The 26,806-nt window shown below is 44.4% G+C and overlaps 3 protein-coding genes across 4 annotated transcripts; 2 read left to right on the forward strand and 1 right to left on the reverse strand.

Annotated features, from left to right (window-relative positions):
- The first annotated feature begins 380 nt into the window (after positions 1-380).
- pcf11 (PCF11 cleavage and polyadenylation factor subunit) lies at positions 381-11,874 on the forward strand. 2 transcript variants are annotated; one of them, XM_079171108.1, is made up of 18 exons: positions 381-760; positions 3,231-3,356; positions 3,690-3,872; positions 4,464-4,703; positions 5,003-5,991; positions 6,369-6,543; positions 6,960-7,374; positions 7,448-7,576; positions 7,676-7,735; positions 7,911-9,127; positions 9,298-9,364; positions 9,446-9,571; positions 9,702-9,828; positions 10,003-10,186; positions 10,296-10,451; positions 10,681-10,773; positions 11,078-11,113; positions 11,204-11,874. In XM_079171108.1, the coding sequence occupies exons 1-18, from the start codon at positions 515-517 to the stop codon at positions 11,426-11,428; spliced, it is 4,794 nt and encodes a 1,597-aa protein (XP_079027234.1). In that variant the 5' UTR covers positions 381-514; the 3' UTR covers positions 11,429-11,874. The 2 variants fall into 2 exon arrangements, with proteins under 2 accessions (XP_079027234.1, XP_079027235.1); XM_079171109.1 differs by lacking the exon at positions 7,676-7,735.
- A 706-nt stretch (positions 11,875-12,580) lies between these two features.
- On the reverse strand, positions 12,581-17,103 carry ccdc90b (coiled-coil domain containing 90B). Its single transcript, XM_079171121.1, has 9 exons — positions 16,977-17,103; positions 15,663-15,782; positions 15,454-15,557; positions 15,266-15,367; positions 14,702-14,743; positions 14,542-14,613; positions 13,875-13,928; positions 13,667-13,781; positions 12,581-13,339 (listed from the first exon to the last, which is right to left on the reverse strand). The coding sequence occupies exons 1-9, from the start codon at positions 17,017-17,019 to the stop codon at positions 13,284-13,286; spliced, it is 708 nt and encodes a 235-aa protein (XP_079027247.1). The 5' UTR covers positions 17,020-17,103; the 3' UTR covers positions 12,581-13,283.
- Positions 17,104-18,320: 1,217 nt separating this feature from the next.
- On the forward strand, positions 18,321-26,097 carry alg8 (ALG8 alpha-1,3-glucosyltransferase). Its single transcript, XM_079171112.1, has 13 exons — positions 18,321-18,425; positions 19,495-19,573; positions 19,729-19,922; positions 20,586-20,695; positions 21,147-21,214; positions 21,303-21,429; positions 22,233-22,336; positions 22,525-22,645; positions 22,882-23,021; positions 23,847-23,986; positions 24,089-24,186; positions 24,628-24,700; positions 24,869-26,097. The coding sequence occupies exons 1-13, from the start codon at positions 18,343-18,345 to the stop codon at positions 25,086-25,088; spliced, it is 1,557 nt and encodes a 518-aa protein (XP_079027238.1). The 5' UTR covers positions 18,321-18,342; the 3' UTR covers positions 25,089-26,097.
- The last annotated feature ends 709 nt before the right edge of the window (positions 26,098-26,806 follow it).

A 26,806-nucleotide genomic window follows, 5' to 3' on the forward strand; every position in this document is an offset into this window, starting at 1 on the left:
CACATAAATACATATTATAGACCTTTTATAGCATATGTTTAAATTGTTTTAATATACTTTAATATAGTAATTATTTTTTCTATCATAAAAACATAACATTGCTGTATTTATCCCCTAAAACTACCAGAGAGCAGAGTGATCAGCCATGCTTCAGCCTCATGGTGTTATGGCCAATAAAAACTTACGTAATCAAAAACTCACATGGGCTTCGATTTGATTGGCTCACTCGTCTTGGCTGTTATTTCACCGAGCCAATGAGAACGGAGAACCCGGTCTCCGCACGGCCCCTAAAAACAAGCCAATGAGAGACGTGAACTCACGTCAGGTGATAGTGTGAACGTGTGACGTATGCGGCCTTCAGCTAACAGTCGCCATCTTCTTGTCGTCGGAGGCTGAACTACTAACGACAAAGACGCGACGGCTCGAAATAACAACCCACAAAATCGGCGTTTTTTATTTTATTTTTTACATCTATCACCGAGTCAGAGGCAGAACAAGTTACCTCCATGAGTTCATGGACTGCCTGCTGCTGATCAATGGTGACGTTAGTATCGCTAGAGCCGCTGTAGGTTTTCCCGGGTCACAAACAAAGATGGCCGACAAAGCAGCTCGAGAAGACGCGTGCCGAGAGTACCAGTCGTCGCTGGAGGACCTGACGTTCAACAGCAAGCCGCACATCAACATGCTGACCATCCTGGCCGAGGAAAACCTCAACTTCGCCAAGGATATCGTCGCTATTATTGAAGCGCAAATAAGCAAGGTTTTTATAACAACAAAATATATAGAATACTTTCAATTTCAGGTGTTTTTTCGTCTGGATTGTATGTGTAGCAACAAGGCCTCAAGTTGTTGTTAAGCTAGCTGTTAGCTTAGCGTAGAAACATGGCAGCTATAGCGACATGTCACCGTACCTATACATTACGTTTTATTAATAACTCTATTTGTGTGTTTTATTCAAGTTTAAACACAACAACTTACACTTATTATTCTTAGATAACGTTTCTCTTCATCGAAAGTCGTTAAAATCCACCGTAAAATAGGTTATTTTAAACGTCTAGATTATATTTTTGTTTAAAATAATGTGTGAAATTGACTAATTACTTGGAGGTCAGTTTAAACCAACGTGAAGTGATTAAAAGACGTGTTTTATTTGGTAAACTAGCTATTTAAATACGTCGTTGCCAAAGCGGTGCCAATTATTATTTCTACTGTTCCTTAGATACCACTTTATTAAGCCATAGAAGAAGAAGAGAACATGGCAGACTTTAAAAACGGGTTGTCCAGAGTACAGGAGTTAAAGAGTTCTGCTTTTATTGACTAATTATGTGAACACATGTAACACAGAAACAGACATATAAAGTCTGAGCCACTATGTACAGATCTAAATATATAACTAAACTGTTTCAGATTCACCTCTCCATCTCATACTTTGGGGAAAGAGAAGCCTGTTTCTCAGCAGATAGTTATTTTTAGGTAAATCCACTTCCCAGTGCGAACACATGATTGGCCCTTATTTAAATCATTACTTCCTAAAAGTTGTTGGCTGCCTGGTCCAAATGTAACTTTCACAAGCAATGAGCAGGAGGCATTCATGTTAAAGCTGCATTCTCTCTAATGTCCACCAGGGGGCGACTCCTCTGGTTGTATAGAAGTCTATGAGAAAATGACTCTACTTCTCTCTTGATTTATTACCTCAGTAAACATGGTAAACATGAGTTTATGGTCTCAATCTCTAGTTTCAAGTCTTCTTCAATACAGCATGATGTTCATTTAGTAAATGATGGTCCATTTAGAGTCAAACAGACCATAAAGCAGTGGATGCTTTAGGGGCGGGGCTACACAGTGATTGACAGGTCTCTACCACGGTTTCTGTCTGCCCGGTTGTGTCACTTCTGGTTTCAGAAAAACCAAGATGGCGACGACCAAAACGTTTGTGATCAGCCCCCTTTTTAAGAACAAAAATAAACTTTATTGAAGCTAATTTGAACAATAAATGTCATAGATTGATCACAATGATCAGCTTTAACTCCAGAGTCATCAAATGATAACTGCAGGACTCTGGATGATAATACAAACTGTAGTTTGACTTATTAGACAGAAAGTGAATGTGTTCAATTCGTCTATGAAAACATATTTAGCTGGTTTAGTTTACGGTGGATTTTGACTTTTGCAGCGTTGATTTATCCTCAGCTTCTACAAGTATTTTGAGCATCCGTCACATTAATACTATGCTGATCGAGGCCGGACCACATTGATGTTTTTCACTCTAACTTATTGTTAATAAATATTACCGGGTAGCTATTATGATACAGACGTGGCCTCACCGTCTGTAGTAAATTCATCTCAGTCAGTTTCTCTGCATTAATTCACTAGTGAAATCTTGAATTACTGAAATGTGATTGAATGGTTAAAATTGTTATAATAAAAAATGTGAAATGTGCTTTTTGTCATTTTTTATTTCCCAGTGTAATTTATTGGTACGACTCTGGTTTCCATTTACTGACACGACAAACTGTGTTTAACTGTCGACGCTTCAGCGTTTAGGATCTTCTGCTTCAGGGTGCAGAGTTTAAAATGCAGCTTGTTTTAACTAAAGCCAACAGATCCTCTAAAAGGTTTTTTTAACAACCGAAAGGGAGAAAAACACTTGTGAGGGTTAAAACTTTGAGTGAGTGAATCAAAAGTTAAACTAAAACTCTCCGATGTGTCGTCTGGGTAAAGTACAAAGAGTGGTTTAAGGAATAAACCCTCTTTGGAGGTAAATGGCTCCCGAGGACTGGACTCAGTGACCCGTTTTTTTTAACCCACAATGCACCATGGACATGTTTATTTTCCCCCCCTGACTTTGGGGAAGGATCACTAACCTCCTGAGATGTCTTTGCAGAAACTAAAGTGACTGATTGCTGTTGAAGATGATGTTTTTCTTCTGGATCGATCTCAGATCACAGAGACTTTATCGGAGTATTTTTCCTCGATTTTTATTTTGATTCCAGACTGAAGATAAATCCCGACCGTGGGCTGATTTTTATTTAGTTCTCAAACATCTTTTTTCTCACTTTGCAGACTTTTTCTTTACTTTTTGTCCCGTGCACACATTTTTTACATGTTTTTCACACCGCGGGGGGGGGGTGGGTGAGGGGGACACTTTGTAATTCTGAAGCGTTTGTTCTGAAATGTTGTTTTTTAACCCCTGTTGTGTTCTAAACTTGTCGAGTTCTCTATTGCTCCAGGCCCCATCTGCAGAGAAGCTTCCAGTTTTGTACTTAGTGGATTCCATAGTGAAGAATGTTGGAGGAGAGTACCTTGCAGTGTTTGCTAAAAACCTAATCACTTCATTTATATGTGTCTTTGAAAAGGTACAGTTCTCTTTGCTGCTGTTAAACTTTTAAGCACTATGAATCTTAGCCGCTCCACTTCCCTCCTGTTTGTTGTTGCTTGCTTTATTCTGTGGTCTGCACTCTGCTCCTGTATACATAACGCCATAAACGATAAATAAAAGGGGGAGGGGTCATTATTAATCATTCTTTTGAACTTGTCCGTAAAGTGCTAAAACTCTTATTTTTCACCTCTTTACTCATAGTGGACGTAGAGCTGCTTACACTTGTAAATGCCTTGATGTGATGCTGCTGCAGTATTTTTCTATGTATTCTGTTGCTAGCTGTGGACCAAGTCATGTCCTCTGTTCGTAGGTGGATGAAAACACCAGAAAGAGTTTGTTCAAGCTGCGCTCGACGTGGGACGACGTGTTTCCTCTGAAGAAGCTGTACGCGCTGGACGTGCGGGTCAACTCCGTGGACCCGGCGTGGCCCATCAAGCCGCTGCCGCCCACCGTCAACGCCAGCATCCACGTCAACCCCAAGTTCTTAAAGCAGGTGTGTATGCGCCGACCGCCGGTTGGTTACGTCGGACTTGTTGAAGCTCCGTACCCTTATCTCCAAGTTAAATCTTTTCTGCTACCGGCCCCGGGATCAAACACACGGTTCCCGGTTTAATCCGTGAAAGTCAAATCCAGCTGCGCTCGATCCAGACAATCCGTGCCAGACTTTCACAATAAAGTACATCCTGTTGGCTGATTTTAGATGTTTAAAGACACGGAGCAACCATCTGTCCTACGACACTGACTTCATCTTCATCTGTGCTGCTGATCTATAGAACATTATTGATACTTTTAATTTAAGAACAGTGAAATGAATCTATGTTTATCTAGTTTTGTTGAGTAATAAAATCTGCTCGTTTCAGCTCTAGAATCAATAATGTAAGTTCTAATTGGTTAAGTTAAGTTCTAATGCTTCATGCATTTTAGGTTGTAACCAAATGTCAGATCACGAGCAGACGAACGTTCATCTCACAATGATTCACTCTGAACTCTGTTTGAAGGAAAACCACGTTTAGTCTCTTGTTGAATGAGTTAAAGTCTGAAGTCATTCTTCGTCTTCTCTCTTCATCCCTCTTGACCGTCTCAGTCTGAAGATGCTCCGTCTCCTCAGCCGGCTCCCACTCAGCCGACGCAGCCTCCAGCAGCAGCGCCGGTACCGGCTCCCCAGCCGGTCCCGGTCCCGGTCGCCGCCGTCACTGCCGCCAGCCAGTTCAGCCTGACCCAGGAGCAGCTGATCCGACAGCAGCTGCTGGCCAAACAGAAGCAGCTTCTGGAGCTTCAGCACAAGAAGATCGAGCTGGAGCTGGAGCAGACCAAAGCTCAGCTGGTAGGAACAACCACGAGTCCATAAAGTCGTCTGTAGTTAGACTTCATGTTCAGCTCGTTTTCTAACCGGTAGGGTTCACCGGAGAGTTGTTTTCAGGAATAGAAACTTGTTATTTAGCATCAGAAGAAATCTGAAAGAGTAAAACCCGGAGTATTGATACGGTTCTGTGTCGTCTCAAACCGCCTCTCTGGCTCTTTGTCTTTATGCTTCACTCTGCACACACTTCACTCATTGCTGCTCAATGTGTTCATAAACATAACTTTCTCACTACTCAAACTCTGACTGTTTGTTGTCTTCAGGCCGGAGGGTTTGTGATCCCGACAGCGACCTCGGCTTCATCTCAGAACGCAGCGGCGAAGACCGCCGGCCAAACCGCCCCCGCGGTCCGACCGTGGATCCCTCCTCCGACTCAGACGGATGCCAAGCCGCCCACCAGAGACCCCCGGCTGAACCGCATCGGCCCCCCGTCCGCCCCCCATCCCAAAGAACAGCCCGCTGGGAAGAAAGACGGCCACGCCGCGACAGGAAGTCCGGCGCTGACGCCCGAGAAGCCCACCCGGCCGGACAAAGTCAAAACCCCGAAGAAAGAAGCGTTGGAGGAGAAGCAGAAGTCCAAACCTCCGTCTCCGATGGTCAAAGTCCTCCAGAGTAAAAACAAGGTGGAGCCTGAGATCCAGAAGTCGGCGGACGGCACCAAGAAAGACCCCCGGCTGAAGAAACGCCCGCAGGACAAGAGCGGCGAGGCTAAAGACGAGGAGCTGAAGGAGAAGAAGCGCTGCCCCGACAAGAAGGAGCGAGAGGAGGCGCCTCGGGGAGTCGACCCCCAGAGGTTCAACAAGGGGAAGCTGGTCAACGGCTCGGTGGGCAAACACGACCGCGTCGAGTCCACGGAGAAAATCGAGTTCAAGGCCGGAGGCAACGCACGCACGCACGCCAGGAAACGCACCCGCTCGCGGTCCAGGTCCCGCTCGCCCGCCGGCGCCGCCTCCTCCTCCCCGAAGAGGAAGGACAGGCGGTCAGTCCGGAGCAGCTCCATGTCGCCGTCGCCGTCTCACAAACCCGGCAAACCCAGGAGGGTCGGACCGGATCACGTCAAGCCGGGCCGAGGGGACCGGCCCGCCGCGCCCAAGAAGAACCAGCCGGACAGCAGGAGGTCCAAGAGGCCCGCGGAGGACCGGCACTCCGAGTCCAGAGACTCCCACTCACCGAGGAGCCACGACGGAGGAGGAGGCAAGGAGGCCAAGGAGGCTCCTCACCGCTGGAGGAGCGGCTGGGAGGAGAACAAACAGTGAGTCATCAACTCATTAAGTGTTTCACCTAAAAATCTGAATGTCTACGAAGAAATGTGTCACAGGCGACGGAAATCAAATATCAAATCTATACTTATAGTTTATACTTCTTTACACGTTTTTGATCATCTGTGAATCGTTCAGAACATTTGCTGGTTGCAGCTTCTTCAATGTGAGGATTCTCTTTGTGTGGAAGTAAACACATTCAAACACAATGATGATCTTGATCCTTTCAGTTTGGATCACATATTTAGATTTTTAATATTCAAATCTTCACCTCTCACACGTTTAGTGGTCGTTTCTACTTCATACTGGATTAAATGTCTAAACTAAAAGCTCCCAGCTGTTTGTCTAAAAGTCTTGTTTTCCTCTTCAGTCCAAAGCTTCCTGAGGACTCTCACGTGAAGCCGGGCCCCCAGAGACACAAACAGTACGGGACCCCGACCCGGCCCACCACCCCCCGGACCCCGAAGCACCGCCTCAGCGTGGACGCCAACCTGCAGATACCCGAAGTCCTCAACTCGGCCTCCAAGAAGGACCTGCTGCGGAGGGTAGGAGCTGCTCTGATCGTGTGAGACGAGCCGTAAAACATGTCTTCACATCAGACTAAGAACATGCAAATAGTTTTAACTTCAGGGCAGATTTATTATAAATAAATCACATTTCATACTTAAAGGCAACACTTTACATAATAACCATAAAAACAAGCAAACAAAAGCGCAATAAACATTTAAAATAAAATCATTCGTCTTTAAGTTTCAAACGGCTTCATATCGGCTCCTCTTAAGATCCAAACTAGTCGCTGTGTCACAAATATGAAACATAAAAACAGAAAGCATTCAGGTCTTCATAAGGAGGGAAAATTCCCCAAAATGTTGAGCATCGGAGGAAAACTTGAATTGAAAGACTCCACCGTTCCGGTGTTTCACTGAACGCTCCTCTAACGCTCGCCGCTTTCTCTCTGCAGGCCAGTAAGCGTCTGGAGAGCGGCGAGATCTCTCAGGAGGACTTCCTGAACGTGGCCCACCAGATCAAACACTTCTTCCAGTACCAGGAGGAGAAGCAGCAGCGCTCTGACGGCTGGGACGTCGACGCCGTCGTCGTCGCCGGCGACTTCCCCGCCAAGAAGCTGCTGAGCTCGCCTCCCTCCGCCTCCGTGCCGCCGCGGCCCCGAGACAACATGGACGCCGCGGAGCTGTCGTACTACGAGCACAAGTCCAAGCTGAGGAAGACGCAGGTCACCCACCGAGCCGCCGGGGAGGAGTGGGAGGGCGAGGAGAGTCCGGAGGAGGACGAGGAGGAGGGGCCAGGCGCAAAGACCGGCGGCAGCGGGCGAAGCGCCGGACACCCGAAATACAGCCGGGCGCCACGGGACCGGCAAGGTGAGCTGAGGCTTTATGGAAACTCTTAATGATACTAAAGGATTCCGAATATTCATTCTTTTGACTCTTTCAGGTGAGAGGAGGAGCAAAGAGCAGGAGGAGCCGCGGCTGATCGAGGAGTACAACCACGGGAAAGAGTTCCCGACTCTGAAGTCTCTGCCGGGCCTTCGCTTCAGGAGGAGAGCCGAGCCCAGAGAGCCCAGTGAGTCCACCGCCAACACATCCACCGCCACCAGTCTTTGATCTGTCGCAAAGTGATCTGTGAAAAATATTATCTGTCCCCTGTCGTCTTTATCCACAGAGAGGTCAGAGGTCAGGTTCTGGAGCAGCGTGGTGTCAGGGTCTCGATCACTTCAGCAGGGTTAGACTCTTCTAAAGAGATTTTACACATCTAGTCCAGGTGTTTAGTTCACTCAGGAGGTCATGGGAGTCAGCACATAGAGAAGCCGAGTTCAGGACAGTTTAAGTAAAAACACCTAAAAGATGACGTGCGCTTCACTGACGCTCAGTAAACGAGAGTTCTGATCTGTTTCCAGGTGAGAGAGAGTGGAACTCTCCGCTGACGGAGCGGCCGCGTTTCGACGAGCGCGAGGAGCAGAAGAGCGGCTACGACGCTCCGCGGGGCTACGGCCCGCCCGCCGACTCCAGGCTCCCCGATCCACGGAGGCCAGAGGGGCCCCCGCCCTCGGGCACCGTGGTCCTCAGGAACTGTCCGAGCCCGGTCGGCCCCGAGGCGGCGGCGGCGCTGGCGCTTGCGGCCCCGAGGTTCGAGCGCGAGCGCCTTTCGCCGCTTCACCAGAAAGACCCGTCGGAGATGAGCCCGATCCCTCGCTTCGAGAGCCCAAACAGCGAGCACTCTGACGACGGGCCCCTCAATCTGGACGTCCCCACCCCTCCCCCCAAATCCATCCTGAAGGTGCCGCCCCGCGTGGGGCCGCTGTCTTCGGTCCGGCAGCACAGCGACTCCCCAGGACACACGCCTCCTCACGACGGAGGACACCCCCCGCCACGGTACGACGGGCCGGGACACATGGGCCCCGCTAGACCGCACCCTCCAGGGTGGTACGAGGGCGGGGGCCCCGGTCGCTACGATGACTCGTCCCGGTTCGAGGGGCCTCATCACCAGGGTCCCGGCAGGTTCGACGGCCCGCCTCACCACAACATGCCGGAGAGGTTCGACGGACCCCACATGTCTCACGGTTTGGGGCGGTACGACGGTCCACCTCGCCCTCAGGGCCCCGGGAGGTTTGACGGTCACTTCGAGGGCCCTATGCAGCGGTTCGATGCACCGCGGTGCTTCGAGAACAACATGGCTCCCGGACCGATGGGCTTCCAGCAGCAGCGGCGCTTCGACGGCGCTCCAAACCAGATGGGTCCGATGAGGTTCGAGGGCCCCGTTCAGTCGGGACCCCGGTTTGACTTACCCAACGCGCCCCCCCATCAGGGTGGACCCCCGCTCTACGAGTGCTCCCCCGGCCAGCAGGGGCCCCTGAGGTTCGCTCCCCAACACAACCTGCAGCCCCCCCCCATGAGGCCCATCTACGACAACCCCATCCCCCCCCACCAGAACTTCAGCATGAACCCCCAGCGGTTCCCGGAGCCCATGAACCCTCAGTTCCCCGCGGGGCCGATGGCGTTCCCGGCTCAGCAGGCGGGAAACTTCAACATGCAGCAGGCTCCGCCCTTCAATCAACCAGGCCCCGCCCCCTTCTACAACCCCGCCGCCCCCGCTGTCGTCGGCATGCAGCAGCCGGTGAGTCGAGTTCTCCATAAACATATTTTAAATGTTCCTGAAGTAGCATCATGTAGTGAACACGTTATTAGCTTACAGTCCTCACGGAGCATCGTGTGGTTTTCTTCTTCGTGTGTTTTTTTAGCTGCGTCTTCATGTCGTGTATGAACCTGTTCTTTGGTTGTTTTTAGGTGAACATGTTGGGGAACCTCAACCAGTCCTTCCTGCCTCAGAACCCGGTGCCTTTCGGACAGCAGAGTACGTTCTGACATTCAGTGTTCCTCTCGTTGTTAATGAAGAAGTGAAATGTTTCTGACGGGTCTCTTTGCCTCCCTGCAGCTCCACAGGTCGCCCCCCCAGAGAACCACTTCGGTCAGGTTGACGTCAACGACCTGCTGTCCAAACTCATCTCCAACGGCATCATCAAGCCCTCGCAGCCCGACGCCGCGCCGACCGCCAGCGCCGGTGAGCCGAGACATTTTTCTGTTGCGGTGAAACGTCTCGCCGCCTCATGAAACTGTACCGGGGTTTAATAATCAAGCTGCTGTTATTAAAATATACATTTTTTAATTATAATTTTTTTTCTCACCCCCAGAACCCACTAACACGCCTGTGGTAGCTCCGCCCCCGGTGGTGGTGGAGGAGGAGGAAGAGGAGGTGGAGGAAGAGGAGGAAGACGACATCCCCGACCTCACCAGCTTCAACGTCGACGAATTGAAACAGTGAGTTCATGAATCAGCAGAACTCTTCTGACCGTTGGTATAATAATCACGTTAAACAGTGAAGTGTGTTTCATACGGAGGACAACAAAGTAACTCTGAGGCTCATAAAAGCACCGCTTGTGTTGTGACTCACGTTGTTCCCGTGTTATTTCGTGCCCCCCCCTCTTCTCTCAGGCGCTTGGAGAGCGTGGTGACCAAGCTGTACTCGGGGAACCAGTGCTGCCTGTGCAGCATGAGGTTCACCACGGCTCAGACCGACCTGTACGCAGACCACCTGGACTGGCACTTCAGGCAGAACCACGCCGGCAAAGTGGCCAGCAAGAGGATCACGCACCGCCGCTGGTACTACGGCCTCCGGGTGAGAAACACACGACCTGTTAGACTAACGACAGCCTTCAGTCCTCACCTTTAAACTCAACCCTCGTGTGTTCCTGTCCCCCCCCCCCCCCCCCCCCCCCCCCCATCAGGACTGGGTCGAGTTCGAGGAGATCGCCGACCTGGAGGAGCGAGCCAAGAGTCACTTCTTTGAGAAGGAGAACGAGGAGGAGGTCCAGAAGAGCCAGCAGGCCGCCAAGGAGAAGGAGTTCCAGAGCGTGAAGGCCACCAAGGACCAAGTGGGAGAGGTGAGACGGGAGCTGTTGGATTACGTCTCTAACTGATGGTCTAGTCCTGTAGTAGAGTATTCTTGTTCTATAGCACAATGTGCTATAGAACAAGAATACTCCAGGAAGTAGAAGTTTCTCTTTTCTGTGACTGTTTAGTTTCACATCGCTGAAGATGAAACGATGATTTACAATAATGGAACATGTGAGCGGGTCAATAAATAACTCGGTTTGCGTTTTCCTCCTGCAGTTGTGTGAAATCTGTCAGGAGCCGTTTGAGACGTACTGGGTGGAGGAGGAGGAGGACTGGTTCCTGAAGGACGCCCTCAGGGTGGACGACAAGGTACAAACACGAGGAACTACGTTCATCAAGTATCAGGCAAAGAAATCCAAATGTTTCCCTGAAACAAAGAATGAAATATAATTTATTTAAAATGTCCCGTCTAGTTAAACACTGTCCCAATTTCCCCCCAAAGAAGTAAAATGTCCAAAGAAGTTGAAGTCTCAACATGTTTAGTAATATGTAGAAAACTATTTGTAGTTTAAGTGGAACTTGTAGTTCAGTGTTGTCTCAATGGTTCCCAGTTTATTTTAGTAACACTGAACAGCTGACCATCAATAAACCGCTTCATGTTTTCTCTCCACAGAACTTCCATCCCGCCTGTTTTGAAGATTATAAAAATGTAAGTAGCTGAGGTATAAATCACATAAAAGATGATGATTCTAATTTAAACCGTCAGACGTTTGAACAGCTGCCGTTTGTTTTGTCTCAGACGTCGTCGTATCTCGACGTCACGCCGTCGCCCAGCAAGGTGCTGACCGACCACCCGCTGAGCGCCTTTATTAAGAGAGAAGAAGAGGAGGAGGAGGAGGTCACTTCCTGTGCTGTCGCCGCTGCTGCCGCCGCCGCCTCAGTCAAACAGGAAGTAGAGTCTGAGGCGAGCGAGCTCCCTGCTGTGAAGGAAGAGGTTTTAACAGACGATCAAAGTAAAGCGTAACCGTCTTCGGTGTTTTTATCGTTCGGAGGCCGAGTTCCTCCTCAGCGACAAACTTCAATACATTTTTGTATTTGGATTCTGCGCGACCATTTGTGGTCTCTTCCTGTTTCTCTGTGAATTGAAACTTTATTTAAAAAGAAAAAAGAAGAAATGTTTTGTTTCCCTTTTTTTTTTCTTTTTTGTGAGATCAAAGAGATGTAAATGATTTAATTTATAAATTAAAGTATTTTTTGGTATATCTCTGGTGTAACAGTGATTTGAATCGCCTGTCTGTAAATATCGATCGATCGGGTTAAATGGCGGGTAGCTGCGTTTAAAGGTAAGCATCTTCTGATTGGACGACAGGAGGCTCCGCCTACTCTTCAGGAATCGTTGCTTCGGAGGATCGAAGTCTTTTTGTTTTTCTTTGGTCTTCAATAAAAGAGTCTGAAACTTTGTTTGTGTGAACGGTGATTGATCTTTGATGCTAACAGTTTGTCATTTAGGTTTCAAAACAAAAATAAAGGTTTAGTGAATTAAATGTTCTTCTTCTGGTGTTTTTATTTCACGCGAGTCGTTTCTATTCATACGCACACAATAATGGTGAAAAGTTGAGTCAAATGTTTTAATTTTCGTCTTAGAAATAAGTTCTTAAAGATTCATCAGATCAAAAAGATCGAACACAGTCTGTTTTCTGTTTAAGTATTTAATTCGTAACATTCCGTGAGTCTTTAGTTTCTACGGAACTTTAAAATTCTAATGTCATTGTCCCAATTTTACCCTGAAAAATATTAATAAAATGACCGAAACATTTTGGTAAAATAACAAACATTTCTTTTCTATTTACAAATGTTAGTATTTTAAATAAAACGTGCTCTGCTACGTGGATTTAAATGGGAACGTGTCTTCTCTTTTACGTGTTTATTTCTGCGGTCATTAAACGCATCGTTGGTGGCGGAGTCCGTCTTTCCCGCCCTCGACTCACAGGAAACGAAGAGACTGATGAAGACGAGCTGTTTCCTGTCTGCTTTAAAAGACCAAAAATTATATCTGAAAATATTTTATAGTGTAAATGTAAACGCGAGTGGTTCTTCTTCTTCTGTTGTATTTCTAACAAAATACAAAATGTCTTCCTCTCAGCAGTGAATCCTTCATTTCTCCGCTTTCGTCACATTTACTTTATTTTGTCACAATTATAAAAACACAATTTCTTTTTATTTAAAATCTTATTTGTTTTCAGTACAAACAATGAATGTTTTTACATTTGAATCAATCAAACCTTCAAATTCAACACAATATTATCAAATACAAGTTTTAATATATTTATTATAAACAGGTTTATTAAATATTCTGTTAAATATGTTTTCACCTAAAATATCTCCACTACTTCATGCCCATAGTTTTAAGTACATCTTTGAGGTACTTGTACTTATATTTCTAGTCCACTTTATTTCAGAGGGAAGTATTTCAGCGTTTAGTACTCTGATCCGGTAGTAATACGACAGTTAAAAAGTACTCTGTACGAGCAAAAGTACTGCATTTAAAATCATTCAAAGTATTGGAAGCTGATAATACTTTAGTACTTTTATACTGAAGTAGTACTTTACTTGTAATGGAGTATTTGTAAATTGTTGTACTTTTACTTAAGTAAATGAAATGTAGTGATGTAGAATATCTAATAGCATTAAATGAAGATACTAAGTACAAGTACCTCAACACAGCTCTTATATACTGTACTTTCCTTGAACTGAGAGTACTTCTGCACTAAACATCTGACTTTAAACTTTAAACTGTGACGTTTCGTAGCAGCGGCTGAGTCCACCGGAACTACTTTGTGTGGCGGAGGAAGACGAGTTAAACGAGTCCCGGCTGTGTTTCACCTCCACAGCCGGTAAACTCCCAGAGCGATGGCGAGGCAGGAAAACACGGTCGCTGAGGAGAAAACACAGTATTACTACTAGTACTACTACTAGTGTGTTTACTAGAGTACTGGAGGGTACTTACTGTACTACATCTCAGAGGTACATATTGTACTTTTTACTTGTAAATATAGTTGTTTTTCCTGATTTTCTCTGTTTTTAAATCATGTTACATTTTATATTTTGGGGTTTTGGATTTAAAGACACTTTGGACTCCGTGACTATTTTATCAACCAAACAATGAATTACTACAGTAAAGTACTTCTTGGTGTAATGAATTACTACAGTAAAGTACTTCTTGGTGTAGTGAATTACTACAGTAAAGTACTTCTTGGTGTACCTGCCAGGTAGCGGATGGTCTCCAGCTTCAGAGACTCGAGGACGGTCTTGAGCGACGCCACCTGCAGGTCGATCTTCCGGTTGATCTCCATGTTGTCGTTCTCCAGGTCGGCTTTCTGACCACATGACACACACCGACCAATCACATCGCACACGTGTGTAGTTTCATGTAGTGGAAGTATTACGGTAGTATTATTGTAGTACTATACCTTGTGATGGAACTCTGAACTGGTCTCCATCAGCTTCTTCTCCTGTTCACTGAACTTGACAGAAAAACACAGAAAACAACCTTTCAGCCGGTGTTTGTTTGTCTGATCTGTGATCAGCGAGGTCATCGTCTCAGGAGGACCGTGAGGCTGAAGACCTGACGGGAGCGTTCTCAGGATCGTTTCCTTCTGTGCTTTCTGAGCAGGTTTGTGGACTTTTATTGATGATAAAGTGTATTTATAAATATGTTTTTCATTTTATATATTTGAGCTACGGTGCGTTCACTGACTGTTCGTGCCGAAGAGCTTTTAAAAACAAGAGTCGGTGAGTGAGACGGATTCTTTGAACGATTTAAATAATCAAATAGATTTGTGATTTCCTCCTCGAGGAACTACTTTGATCCCCGACTTCCTGTTCTATTCTCTCGTTCTCTCGTTCTATTCTCTCGTTCTCTCGTTCTATTCCTCTCGTCCTCTCGTTCTATTCTCTCGTTCTCTCGTTCTATTCTCTCGTCCTCTCGTTCTATTCTCTCATTCTCTCGTTCTCTCGTTCTATTCTCTCATTCTCTCGTCCTCTCGTTCTCTCATTCTATTCCTCTCGTTCTCTTCCTCTCTTCCTCTGGTTCTCTGGTTCTCTGGTTCTCTGGTTCTCTGGTTCTCTGGTTCTCACCACGTCAGAGATCCTGCTGCTCTGCAGGTTGATGTCCAGTTTGGTTTCCGCTCTGACTTTCAGACTCTCCTCCTGAACACAAACATCAAACACATAAGATCAAATGAATCTGAACAAACATTTGAAATAAAATCGTTTAAATACAGAAACACGTTCCGACCTTCAGTCTGTTCTGAATCTGCTCCAACTCTCGTTTCATCTTCTACAAGAAAATAACAGAAGAGCGTTTGATTCTTGATCTGATGGGAAGCGACACGAGTTGGTTCAAATGAAATGATGAAATATTAATTATTACTTTCCTACTAAATAATCTAATATTTGTTTGGTTCGTCAAAACATCATAAAAACAGTTTAACCGGTGAAGTATTGATCCGTCTCACAGTAAAAAACTGTAGCCGAACACATTAAATAAATATAGATATAAATAAATATAAATATTAATAAATATAAATATTAATAAATATTAATAAATATAAATATTAATACATATTAATAAATATTAATAAATATTAATAAATATTAATAAATATAAATAAATATTAATAAATATAAATATAAATAAATATAAATATAAATAAATATAAATAAATATTAATAAATATTAATAAATATCAATAAATATGAATAAATATTAATATGAATAAATATAAATATTAATAAATATAAATATAAATATAAATATAAATATAAATATTAATAAATATAAATGAAGGCGTGGTCGTACCGTGTTCTCAGACCGGAGGTTGGCGAAGTCGCTCTTCTCCAGGATCACCATGTCCTTCCTGATGGAGTCCAGGTGAGCCATGATCTGCTGCAGAGCGATTTCCTCCAAGAACAATCAATGCTGATCAATCAATACCACGTGGAAGTACTTTTTACTGCAGTAAAGCTGTATTTTGTGTACTTTTCTACCTGGTGGGATTTGGTCACCATGTCTCTGTAAACGATGTCCATGTTCGCGGTCGTCAAGGTAACCAGAGCCGAAACGATGAGCTCCGCCTGAGGCTTCTCAAAACCTGCAAGTCAAGACGGGGGGAAGAAAAAACCTGCTGGATGAAACCGGGAAGTCGTTTTGATATAAAATATATAAAATATATTTCTTGTTTTAATTGTTTTGTCACCGCTGCTCTGCAGCTCCGTCACCATCGAGTGAGAATCAAACGTGAGTTTACGCTGTTCAAGAGACGTCAACTCCACCTTCCTCAGGTCAAAGGTCAGCGCAGGGGCTGACATGTGGAAACCTAAAACACACACACACACACATACACACACACACACACACACACACACACACACATATACATATACACACACACACATACACACACATATACATATACACACACACACACACACATATACACACACACACACACACACACAAACAAACATATATACATATACACACAAACACACACGCACACACACACACACACACACACATATACATATACACACACATATACACACACACACAAACATATATACATATACACACATATACACACACACATATATACACACACACACACAAACACACCCACACACACATATACACACACAAACACACACACATATACATATACACACACACATACAAACACACCCACACACACACACACACATATACACACACACACACGTATACATACACACACACACACACACACACACACATATACACACACACACACACGTATACATATACACACACACACATACACGCACACACACACACACAATACAATACGTTGTATTAGAGCGTTTATAGTAACAGAGTACTTTTTAAACTATAGTATTTGTACTTTTGCTGAAACAGAGTATTTGTACACTTTGGTAATAGTCCTTTAACTGTAGCATAGTATTTTACACTGTAGTATTAGTACTTGTACTGTCACAGAGCAGTAGTTAACTGTAGTATTAGTACTTGTACTGTCACAGAGCAGTATTACACTGTAGTATTAGTACTTGTACTGTCACAGAGCAGTATTACACTGTGGTATTAGTACTTGTACTGTCACAGAGCAGTATTACACTGTAGTATTAGTACTTGTACGGTCACAGAGCAGTAGTACACTGTAGTATTAGTACTTGTACGGTCACAGAGCAGTAGTTAACTGTAGTATTAGTACTTGTACTGTCACAGAGCAGTATTACACTGTAGTATTAGTACTTGTACGGTCACAGAGCAGTAGTACACTGTAGTATTAGTACTTGTACGGTCACAGAGCAGTAACTGTAGTATTAGTACTTGTACTGTCACAGAGCAGTATTACACTGTAGTATTAGTACTTGTACAGTCACAGAGCAGTAGTACACTGTAGTATTAGTACTTGTACTGTCACAGAGCAGTATTACACTGTAGTATTAGTACTTGTATTGTAAGCTCGTATCTGAATGGATCTTCTTCTTCGTCTCTTCATAAACAGACTCACCTCTCCAGGTTCCGGTTCCGACCCGCCGCAGCAGCGCGTTCATCCCGGAGACTGTTGTTGTGTTTTAAGAGTTTGAATAAAGTTGAATGAAACACGAATAAAACTAGAGGAACAGTCAGGATCACAGACCGGAAACAGATGAGAGCACGACGAGGAAGTTCAACCGACAGTTTATAAAGATCGGGCTGTCATTGTGCTGCATTCAGGGACTGTCGGAGTTCTCACAATTACTGCGGTCACTGTACAAAAAACAGGACAAACAACAACATTAATATTAATAATAGTAAAAGTAAAATTAATATAAAGCACTCCTCAAAACAAACATTGTCAGTTTATTCATAAACATTTCAAATTCATGCTTCTTTATACTTATATGTCATTAAAATGAGCTCAACTTTTAAAGTGATGAACACATTAATGCGTCAATAATTATAATACTATAATAAATTATATTATTCTGAATATATCATTCTGTATAATGAGTACTTTTACTTTTGATACGTTAAATATATTGTTGTGTCTTTACTTGACTAACATTTTGAATGCAGGATTTTTTACTCGTCAGAGTATTTGTACACTGTAATAGTATTACTACTTTTATTTAAGAAAAATATCTGAATACTTCTTCCACAACTGTCGATGATATAATGTTATATAATATAATATTATGTAATATTATGTAATATAATATAATATTATATAATATAACATTTTTTACAAATTAAGTACATTTTTCTATCCATATTTACAGACTTTTAATAACGGGGTTTTTAAATATATGGACCTTCTTGTTATTAAATATTTTTACTTTTCCTTAAATTAAGGATCTGAATACGTTTTAATCCACAAAGTGACAACATGATCATTGTCTTTTACTAGGGAAGCTCAAAATTCCGAGCTTTACGAGGTGATTGCAAAGGCATCTAAGATTACAGGACTGTCGTTCTGTCCTTCAACAATAAAGTTTTATTAAAATATTGAAAACAAAACTATGAATTAATCACAAAGCAGCTGGTAAGTGTATCCGGTAATTATTCATCTATAAACCATTAAATATGTTTTAAACATAAGTTCAGTCTTGTGTCCGGCACAGAACTTGTCAATAATATTTTACATACAAACTCAACTACGTCATTAGGGTTCAATATCCAAAATATAACTTCTATATATATATTTTATTTTTTAAATGTATAAATAACATTATTATTGTGTTTAAATGACAATTGCCATAAAGTCATGACGTGTTGCACACTCCGGTCCAGTAGGTGGCGGTAATGCGCCTTAAATGTTGGTTTGTCGTTCGCCATACAACTGAAAGAAGGAGAAGAAGAAGAAGAAGAAGAAGCAGCCCGACTACGTCACTGTCATGGCGGCAGCGGACAGCTGGAGCTGGTTTCCAGCGTTAGCTCTGGGAGTTTCTTTGCTGAAATGTCTGTTTATCAACGCATAGTGAGTGGGAACACTCACTAGTTACACTCAACGGTGCAGCTTCAGGACGATTCTCTCTTCTTATAGATAGATAATTTAAAAGTTATCGCGACGTCTGTTAGCATCCAGCTAACACACTGAGGAGCTAGTGTTAGCTACAAACCGGGAAATACTATTTACAATTAAATATTAACGTTAAAGAAGTTTTGTAAGCATCGATTCCAGCGGAAAAGCAGCAATGCGACCTGTGTGCCTTCTTTATATACATTAGAGTTGATATGAACAGAAGATAGTCAGTGTAACATAACTCGACGTGTTATTAACTTCCATGGTAATGGCCCCAACCGGCCACAGGATGGCGCTGTTTCTCATCCGAAGTTTGTTTAGAAGCTGAGTTCTAAAGTTTCAGACGGATTAATAACAAAAGTTTACAACCAGTCACTTCTAGCTGACGTGTTTTGTCTCTGTTGCTGTGTTGCGTACACTTATATCCTTTATGGAGGCGGAAGTCTTTACAAACAACTTACACACGTCATAAAACAAAAGTGAGTTTATCAATACATGAGAGTTAAATTCTGGTCATTTCTGCATTAATACAATACAAGAATCAAACTACAGGCTTCAATATTGTGTCTGAAATATTTAGTGAAATCCTGAAGAACGTCTAGCTCACGTATTTGAATGATTAAGTCTTAAAATGTTACATTTATTTGAGCCAAACCTCAAAAACCCTCAGAAGTTCAGGGTTTCTCTCACATTTGCTGATGTATAAACGTCTTAAAACACAATAGAGTACATCAACAGAGACCGTATTAACGACCAGTATTTTCAGCATTAATATAAAGAAGCAGCGCAGTCTGTACACTTAGATCTGAAATGATTACGTCTGTATTTGTCGTAATCTGTGTGAAATGATCTCACGTTAGGATTCCTCAGGAGGTTTATAGAGAACAATAATAATACAACATGGACAACCAGACTTGTAGTGTTCCTGGTGAGTCTAGATTAAGTGTCATGTTTTCTGTAGGGGGGGGTCTGGTGTGTCTTCGCCTCCAGACCGGCCCGTTGTTAATCTGTGTCCGTCTGTCAGTCACTCCACAGACTTCGAGGTGCACAGGAACTGGTTGGCCGTCACTCACAGTCTGCCGGTGTCCAGGTGGTACCACGAGGTCAGCACGCTCAGTCCTACATCTAGCTCTCACCACAAGTGTTTAAAACAGAGTCCTGTAAACAGCGTCCTGTTCAGAGACGCATTCCTTCTTTTACTAATCTTAGTCTGAGAGAAACCGTATCGCTGGTGAACAGAGAGGTTTGGTCCCTGCAGAACTCGTCGGAGTGGACCCTGGACTACCCGCCGCTGTTCGCCTGGTTCGAGCTCGGCCTGTCCCAGGTGGCTCGGCTCTTTGACGGGAACATGCTGCTGGTGGAGAACCTGAACTACGTCAGCCCGTCCGCGGTGCTCTTCCAGAGGCTGTCGGTCGTCTTCACCGACGTGGTTTTCATCTACGCTGCCAGAGAGTGAGTCTCAGTTCAACCGTTCTCTCTGATTAAATCCTCACAGAGCAGGCTGGATTTTCTTCTTCTCTCCTTCAATAATTCATATTCTGACAGAGATCAAACTGTTTGATTCAGACACCAAATGTTTTATTTACATGTTGAAACAATTCAAACGTCCCACCGAGTCACGTGACAGAATCCTGTTGAATGATCGATCAGTAAATACTGAAGAGGTTTAAACTGATGAGTTCAGCTGGTGTTCCAGCAGTAACTCTACACTAACCTTCTGATTCTGCTGCGCTCATTCCAGCCTGTTCAAGGATGCTTTTATTGAAACTCTTGACTCTGAAACAGGAAGCTGTTCCTGTTTAAATCTTCTCTTCTTCATCTGTTGCTCGGAGGGACTTTGAACACAGTTTTGTTCTCCGTCTACTAAACTAAACAACATCTGTTAGTTAAGAGACTTTCTACAAAATAAAAGCATCGTTTAGACGTAAGGCGTGTATCCTTGTGGCTGCTTTGCGCTTCCTGTTTAACGTTTAACCAGTAGGTGGCAGCAGAAGTACGTCTTTATCTCGTGTGTTCAAGTCCGGTTCTTTTATTTTTTTTAAACACGTTTTGTGAATCAAAGACGTCGTATTTGTTTCCAGTAGCCGCGTCCTGATTGGCTCCGCCCTCTTCCAGGTGCTGCAGGTGCGTTCAGGAGCAGAAAGGCTCTCGGGACGTTTTGAGCCGCCCGTCCTTCGTCCTCGCCGTTCTGCTGCTCTGGAACTTCGGCCTCCTCATCGTCGACCGTATCCTCCAGACGACGATATTTAAAACCAGCTTCTGTATTTATTTATTCTTTAAAGTGCTTCTTAAGTCAGAAGGTTTGGGATCCTTCAGGTTTATGATGAAGACGAACACTCAACGTGTACGCTGCTCGAGCATTCACTCCACGAGTCCTTTGTTCTGTATGTGAACAAAAACTGCTTCCAGAAAGTTCTTAAAGAATCACTTAACCTGCAAGTTCATTATTTTAATTTAATGCAGATTATTTCTTTACTTTTTTATTTAATAAAAAAAACAAATTTAGGTGATTTTCAGTTTGAGTTTTATAAAATAAAATATTTGTAAAACCTGAAAAGATGAATAAACTTTTCCGTCAGAGCATGAGTTTGTAAAAATGAGGCTTTGGTTTCATATATTTAATACATATGTTGTTGTTGTTGTTGTTGTTGAGATGAAACCTTCACGTTTTCTCAGATATTCATTTCCAGTACAACGGCTTCCTGTTTGGGTTCCTGCTGCTCTCGGTGGCGAAACACCTGCAGGTTCGTACTCGTGACGTAAAAATCAACGTTTTCATTTCAACAAGCTGCTAAAAGTCCAGTTTTGTGTTTTTGTTTCTTTGTGCGACAGCACCGACACCTGCAGGGGGCGCTGCTGTTCTCCGTCCTGCTCAACCTGAAGCACATCTACCTGTACGTGGCTCCGGCCTACGGAGTCTACCTGCTGAGGAGCTACTGCTTCACTGAGGACCACAACGGTAACGCACACACACAGACACACACACACAGACAGAGACACACAGACACACAGACACACACACACAGACAGAGACACACAGACAGAGACACACACACACACAGAGACAGACACAGACACACACACACAGAGACAGAGACACACAGAGACACACACACAGATACACGCACAGAGACGCACAGACACACACACAGAGGCACAGACACACACACACACGCACAGACACGCACAGAGACAGACACACACACACAGAGACAGAGACACACACACAGAGACAGAGACACACACACAGAGACGCACAGACACACACAGAGACGCACAGACACACACACACACAGAGACAGAGACACACACACAGACACACAGAGACAGACACACACACACAGAGACAGAGACACACACACAGAGACGCACAGACACACACACAGAGGCACAGACACACACACACGCACAGACACGCACAGAGACAGACACACACACTCAGAGACAGAGACACACACACAGAGACGCACAGACACACACACACACAGAGACAGAGACACACACACAGACACACAGAGACAGACACACACACACACACACAGAGACAGAGACACACACACGCACAGAGACACGCACACACACACACACAGAGACACACACAGACACACACAGAGACTCACACAGACACACACAGAGACACACACAGACACACACAGAGACTCACACACACACACACAGAGACTCACACACACACACACAGAGACTCACACAGACACACACAGAGACTCACACAGACACATCTATGTGTGTGTTTCTGTGCAGACGGCTCCATCAGGTGGAGGAGTTTCAGTCCGCTCCGTCTCTTGTCTCTCGGCGGCATCGTGTTCTCCGTCTGCGCTCTGTCCTTCGGCCCCTTCATCGTCATGGTGAGTCTTCCTCTCGCCACAGTAACCGATTCCTGAAAAATATGAAACTTAGAATGAAACACGATGTATAATCTGCAGCGTGCAGCTGGGACACGGAGTTTAAGGAGAAGATTTTTAGATTTAAATAAAAGCACAGCTGAAGCTGCCGGGATGTGTGTGAGACCTGACGGCTGGCGTCTTTATTTCAGGGTCAGCTCCCGCAGGTCCTGTCCCGTCTCTTCCCCTTTAAGCGGGGCCTCTGTCACGCCTACTGGGCCCCCAACTTCTGGGCCCTCTACAACATGCTGGACAAAAGCCTGGCGGTGCTCGGTGAGACTCCACAGCGTCCCGTCTGATCAGTTAACTTTTATTTTCATATTCGTTTTTTACAAATTGCTCCGCTGTGTAGCCTCGACGTCATACACAGCTGCATTTTAATCCTACCTTCCAATCAGATTTTGGTGATAAGTCAAGGAACGTTATGTTAGAAGTGAAGTGTTATTCAGAGTATAGAAAAGCCACTTGCACCACTTGATTGCCTGTAACAGAAATGTCTACCTGTTCAGGTGTGCGTCTGAAGCTGCTGGAGGAGGCGGAGCTTCCTCGAGCCTCCATGACAGGCGGTTTGGTTCAGGAGTTTCAGCACTCGGTCCTCCCCTCCGTCACTCCCTCCGTCACACTCGTCTGCACTCTGCTCTCCATCCTGGTGAGGCGCAACAAACTGACCGATAGGGTTTCACTCTTTTCACTCGTATGAAGTGAAATACTGCAACATCTGCAGGCTGAGGTGGAGAAAACACAGTAGAGATCAGTGGAGAAAACACAGTAGAGATCAGTGGAGAAAACACAGTAGAGATCAGTGGAGAAAACACAGTAGAGATCAGTGGAGAAAACACAGTAGAGATCAGTGGAGAAAACACAGTAGAGATCAGTGGAGAAAACACAGTAGAGATCAGTGGAGAAAACACAGTAGAGATCAGTGGAGAAAACACAGTTGAGATCAGTGGAGAGACACAGTAGAGATCAGTGGAGAAAACACAGTAGAGATCAGTGGAGAAAACACAGTAGAGATCAGTGGAGAGACACAGTAGAGATCAGTGGAGAAAACACAGTAGAGATCAGTGGAGAGACACAGTAGAGATCAGTGGAGAAAACACAGTAGAGATCAGTGGAGAAAACACAGTAGAGATCAGTGGAGAGACACAGTAGAGATCAGTGGAGAAAACACAGTAGAGATCAGTGGAGAGACACAGTAGAGATCAGTGGAGAGACACAGTAGAGATCAGTGGAGAGACACAGTAGAGATCAGTGGAGAGACACAGTAGAGATCAGTGGAGAAAACACAGTAGAGATCAGTGGAGAGACACAGTAGAGATCAGTGGAGAAAACACAGTAGAGATCAGTGGAGAGACACAGTAGAGAATGGTAAATAAAGGCAGTGAGGTAAATAGACTCGGTGGTAAAGACACTTAAAGACGGCGTTCAGCAGGTAACCAGTAGAGTTCAGTGTAACTGTCCTTCCTCTCTGAAGCCGGCGGTGGCCTCCATCTGGTGGCGTCCTCGCGGTGCTCGGGGTTTCCTGCGCTGCCTGCTGCTCTGCGCTCTGGGTTCCTTCATGTTCGGCTGGCACGTCCACGAGAAGGCCGTCCTCCTCGCCATCCTGCCTCTCAGGTGAGCCTGAGTATTGTAGTATTGTATTCCCGTGTCCTGCGACCTTATTCTTCTACGTCTCTTCTTACTGCTCCTCGTGCGTCCGTGTTTTGCGTCCTGCAGCATCCTGGCGGTCGAGAGCAGAGAGGATGCTGGGATCTACCTGGTTCTGACCACCACCGGTCATTACTCTTTGTTCCCGCTGCTCTTCACCCCCGCAGGTAAACGCCACAACAAACAACTCGACCCATTAATGGAGAAGATGATCAGCAGATTGATCAATAATGTGTATTCATGAGTTAATGGTTCAGAATGAGCTCCAGCTGAGCCGACTACAGTAAAATCCTGCTTTTACATTAACGTATGAGTCATAATACTCTAATGATAGAATATATCAATGTACAACAGTCTCAGTCTGAATACTTTAAACATTTTACTGAATGTACTGACGTACTTTACTGTAACAGAGTATTTTAACGGAGTATCTTTTAACGGTTTGGTGCTTTCAACATGTGATTTTTACTGTGTGACATTAGTAAAAATACTCCCTTACAGTAAACGTACTGTAACAGAGTACATTTACAGTGTAGTATCAGTACTTTTACTGTAGTAAAATATCTGAATACTTCCTCCTGAATACTTCCTCCTCCACTGTGTTTCAGAGCTGCCCATCAAAGTGTTTCTGATGCTGATGTTCAGCATCTACTCTTTCACTGCTCTGAGGAAACTTCACAGGTAAAGAGAGTACACACATATACACACATATATATATATATATATATATATGTGTGTGTGTATATATGTATGTATGTATATAATACTTAAAGAATAACGTTTGATCTACAAAGTTGTGTTTGACTCCGTTACCCAGAGTGCTCAGTAATCAGATTACTCTCCTCTCAGCGGTCGTTTGCTCCGCCCCCTCGAGTCCGTCTACCTGATGGGACTGGTTGCCGTGGCGATCGCCTGCGAGGTGGTCTTCCCCCTGTCGCCCTGGCGACAGAAGCTGCCCTTCCTCCCCCTGCTGGCGACCTCGGTGTACTGCTCGGCCGGCGTCTGCCACTGCTTCCTGCGTCTGTACGTCAGCCTGCTGAGGCGGGAGGAGAAGCACAAGCAGCTGTGAGAGGGCGCAGGTCAGATTCCCCCCCCCAAAAAAACAGCAACACACCTACACACGTGCCCCTGAGCAAGGCACCCAGACACCGAGCAGCCAGGAGGAAGTGACTGTCGTGGTTCCAATAACTCTGCTGCTGATCTGTGTTTCTGGCTCAGTTTTAGTCGTTTTTCTTCTTCTGGATTATCGACCAAACACCGACCACATGTCAACAACAACAACAACAACAACAACAACATCCAGAGTAAACATGTCAAATGTGACATTAGTCAGCCGATCGTGTTGTTTACATCATCCGAACTGAACCCTGCTGTGTGTTGCATCATGATAAACACGAGACAAAAACCAACCAGGCAATCTGTAACGCTAATCTGTGGAGAACGATTGATAAAGGTTAATAAAATAAAGGATGAATTCTCCAGCAGTCAGAGCCGACTGGAGAATCAGAGTTACAACAACGTCATATTTTATATACTTGGAGCTCAAGCGTTGACACTACGAGTTATACTAGTAAGTAGTAATCACGTATCGCGTTTACAACTCATTTTACATTCAAAGCTTCACTTAGAAAACCTCGATGGAAGCTTCCGGACCTCCTGTCGGTCGTCCAGCCTTGATGCAAACCCCAGTGCATGCTGGGATAGATTCCAGCCGCTCTCGACCCTTCGTGGGTGGTACCAGTCAGCTGGAAGTTGTTTTATTTATTTAAAACACATTTAAACTCTTGTGAAAACACGTCGATCTCAAACAGGAGTCCCAGAACTCCGCGTGTGTTCTTCCTGCTTACTTTTACGTCTCGGTCGGTTTGAACTGGTCCCAGACTTTCTGGACCAGAACCCAACTCGGCTACAAGAACCTGCAGCCGGTCTCACCTGAGACGTCCAGGTGAACGAAACCAGCTGACCAGTGATGACGAGCCACTTCCTGGTTCTATTAAATATAACGTGGACCAAAAACACAACTGAAAGATTATGTTTGTTTTTCTATATTTTCAAATAAAAGATATGAATTTGTCCTATTTGTGTATTTAATGTTTATTGTTAAATCTTCATCGCTTCACCTTCCAAACAAAACAGAAAAATCATTTTAATAATTCAAAGTGATTCCCAGAACACGTGAATAATACGGGTTATTGATCGGTTAGTCGTCAGTTTATTCAATGAAATGACTCATTTTGTTTAAAAACTTTATTGATAAGGCAACACAAAACATGATTGGTTGAAAGTAACTTACAGACTTTTACACATTTTGACTGTGGAAATCTCTCTATTGCACAATAAGAGCTGTTAGCATTGATGCTAACCTGCAGAACTACCGGTCAGCAGCTTAATGGGCAGAATGGCCTCCGCTGGTCCTCGACTCTAAACCACCAGATCTGAGTCAGCCGTTTCCTCTTCATCCTCCTCCTCCTCCTCCTCTTGATCTCGTCTCACTCGTCATCGTATAAAAATAAAAATCATTCAGTCGATCCCTTTCTAACGTCAAAATAAGAGACCAGTCGCACTAAACTAACGAACGCTGTAAAATAAAATCATTATGTTCAAACATTCAAACATTGAAGCAGTTTCAAACGTTTACTCCAGTTTTTACACAAAAGTCTGCATTTAAAACCTCAAGTAAAAGTAATTATTACCGTCTAAATGTACTTAAAGTACTTCTGTCCTGTGAGAACCTCGTTCCTCTGAAAAGAACAGTTTTCAGCTTTGTGACGATGCTGATCCTTTTTA

This window comes from Pholis gunnellus (assembly GCF_910591455.1).
Source record: "Pholis gunnellus genome assembly, chromosome: 13".
NCBI classification, from domain to species: Eukaryota; Metazoa; Chordata; class Actinopteri; order Perciformes; family Pholidae; genus Pholis; species Pholis gunnellus.

Bases quoted from the DNA above. Each gene is read 5' to 3' on its own strand.
- pcf11 (XM_079171108.1), top strand. From the start codon at position 515: ATGGACTGCCTGCTGCTGATCAATGGTGACGTTAGTATCGCTAGAGCC. The intron at 761-3,230 runs GTTTTTATAACA...CTATTGCTCCAG, and splicing joins TTGAAGCGCAAATAAGCAAG to GCCCCATCTGCAGAGAAGCT. The intron at 5,992-6,368 runs GTGAGTCATCAA...TTTCCTCTTCAG, and splicing joins GGCTGGGAGGAGAACAAACA to TCCAAAGCTTCCTGAGGACT.
- ccdc90b (XM_079171121.1), bottom strand. From the start codon at position 17,019: ATGAACGCGCTGCTGCGGCGGGTCGGAACCGGAACCTGGAGAG. The intron at 15,558-15,662 runs GTGACAAAACAA...CTTGACTTGCAG, and splicing joins GACGGAGCTGCAGAGCAGCG to GTTTTGAGAAGCCTCAGGCG. The intron at 13,929-14,541 runs GTGAGAACCAGA...TTTTCTGTCAAG, and splicing joins GCAGCAGGATCTCTGACGTG to TTCAGTGAACAGGAGAAGAA.
- alg8 (XM_079171112.1), top strand. From the start codon at position 18,343: ATGGCGGCAGCGGACAGCTGGAGCTGGTTTCCAGCGTTAGCTCTGGGA. The intron at 18,426-19,494 runs GTGAGTGGGAAC...TCCGTCTGTCAG, and splicing joins TGTCTGTTTATCAACGCATA to TCACTCCACAGACTTCGAGG. The intron at 21,430-22,232 runs GTAACGCACACA...GTTTCTGTGCAG, and splicing joins CTTCACTGAGGACCACAACG to ACGGCTCCATCAGGTGGAGG.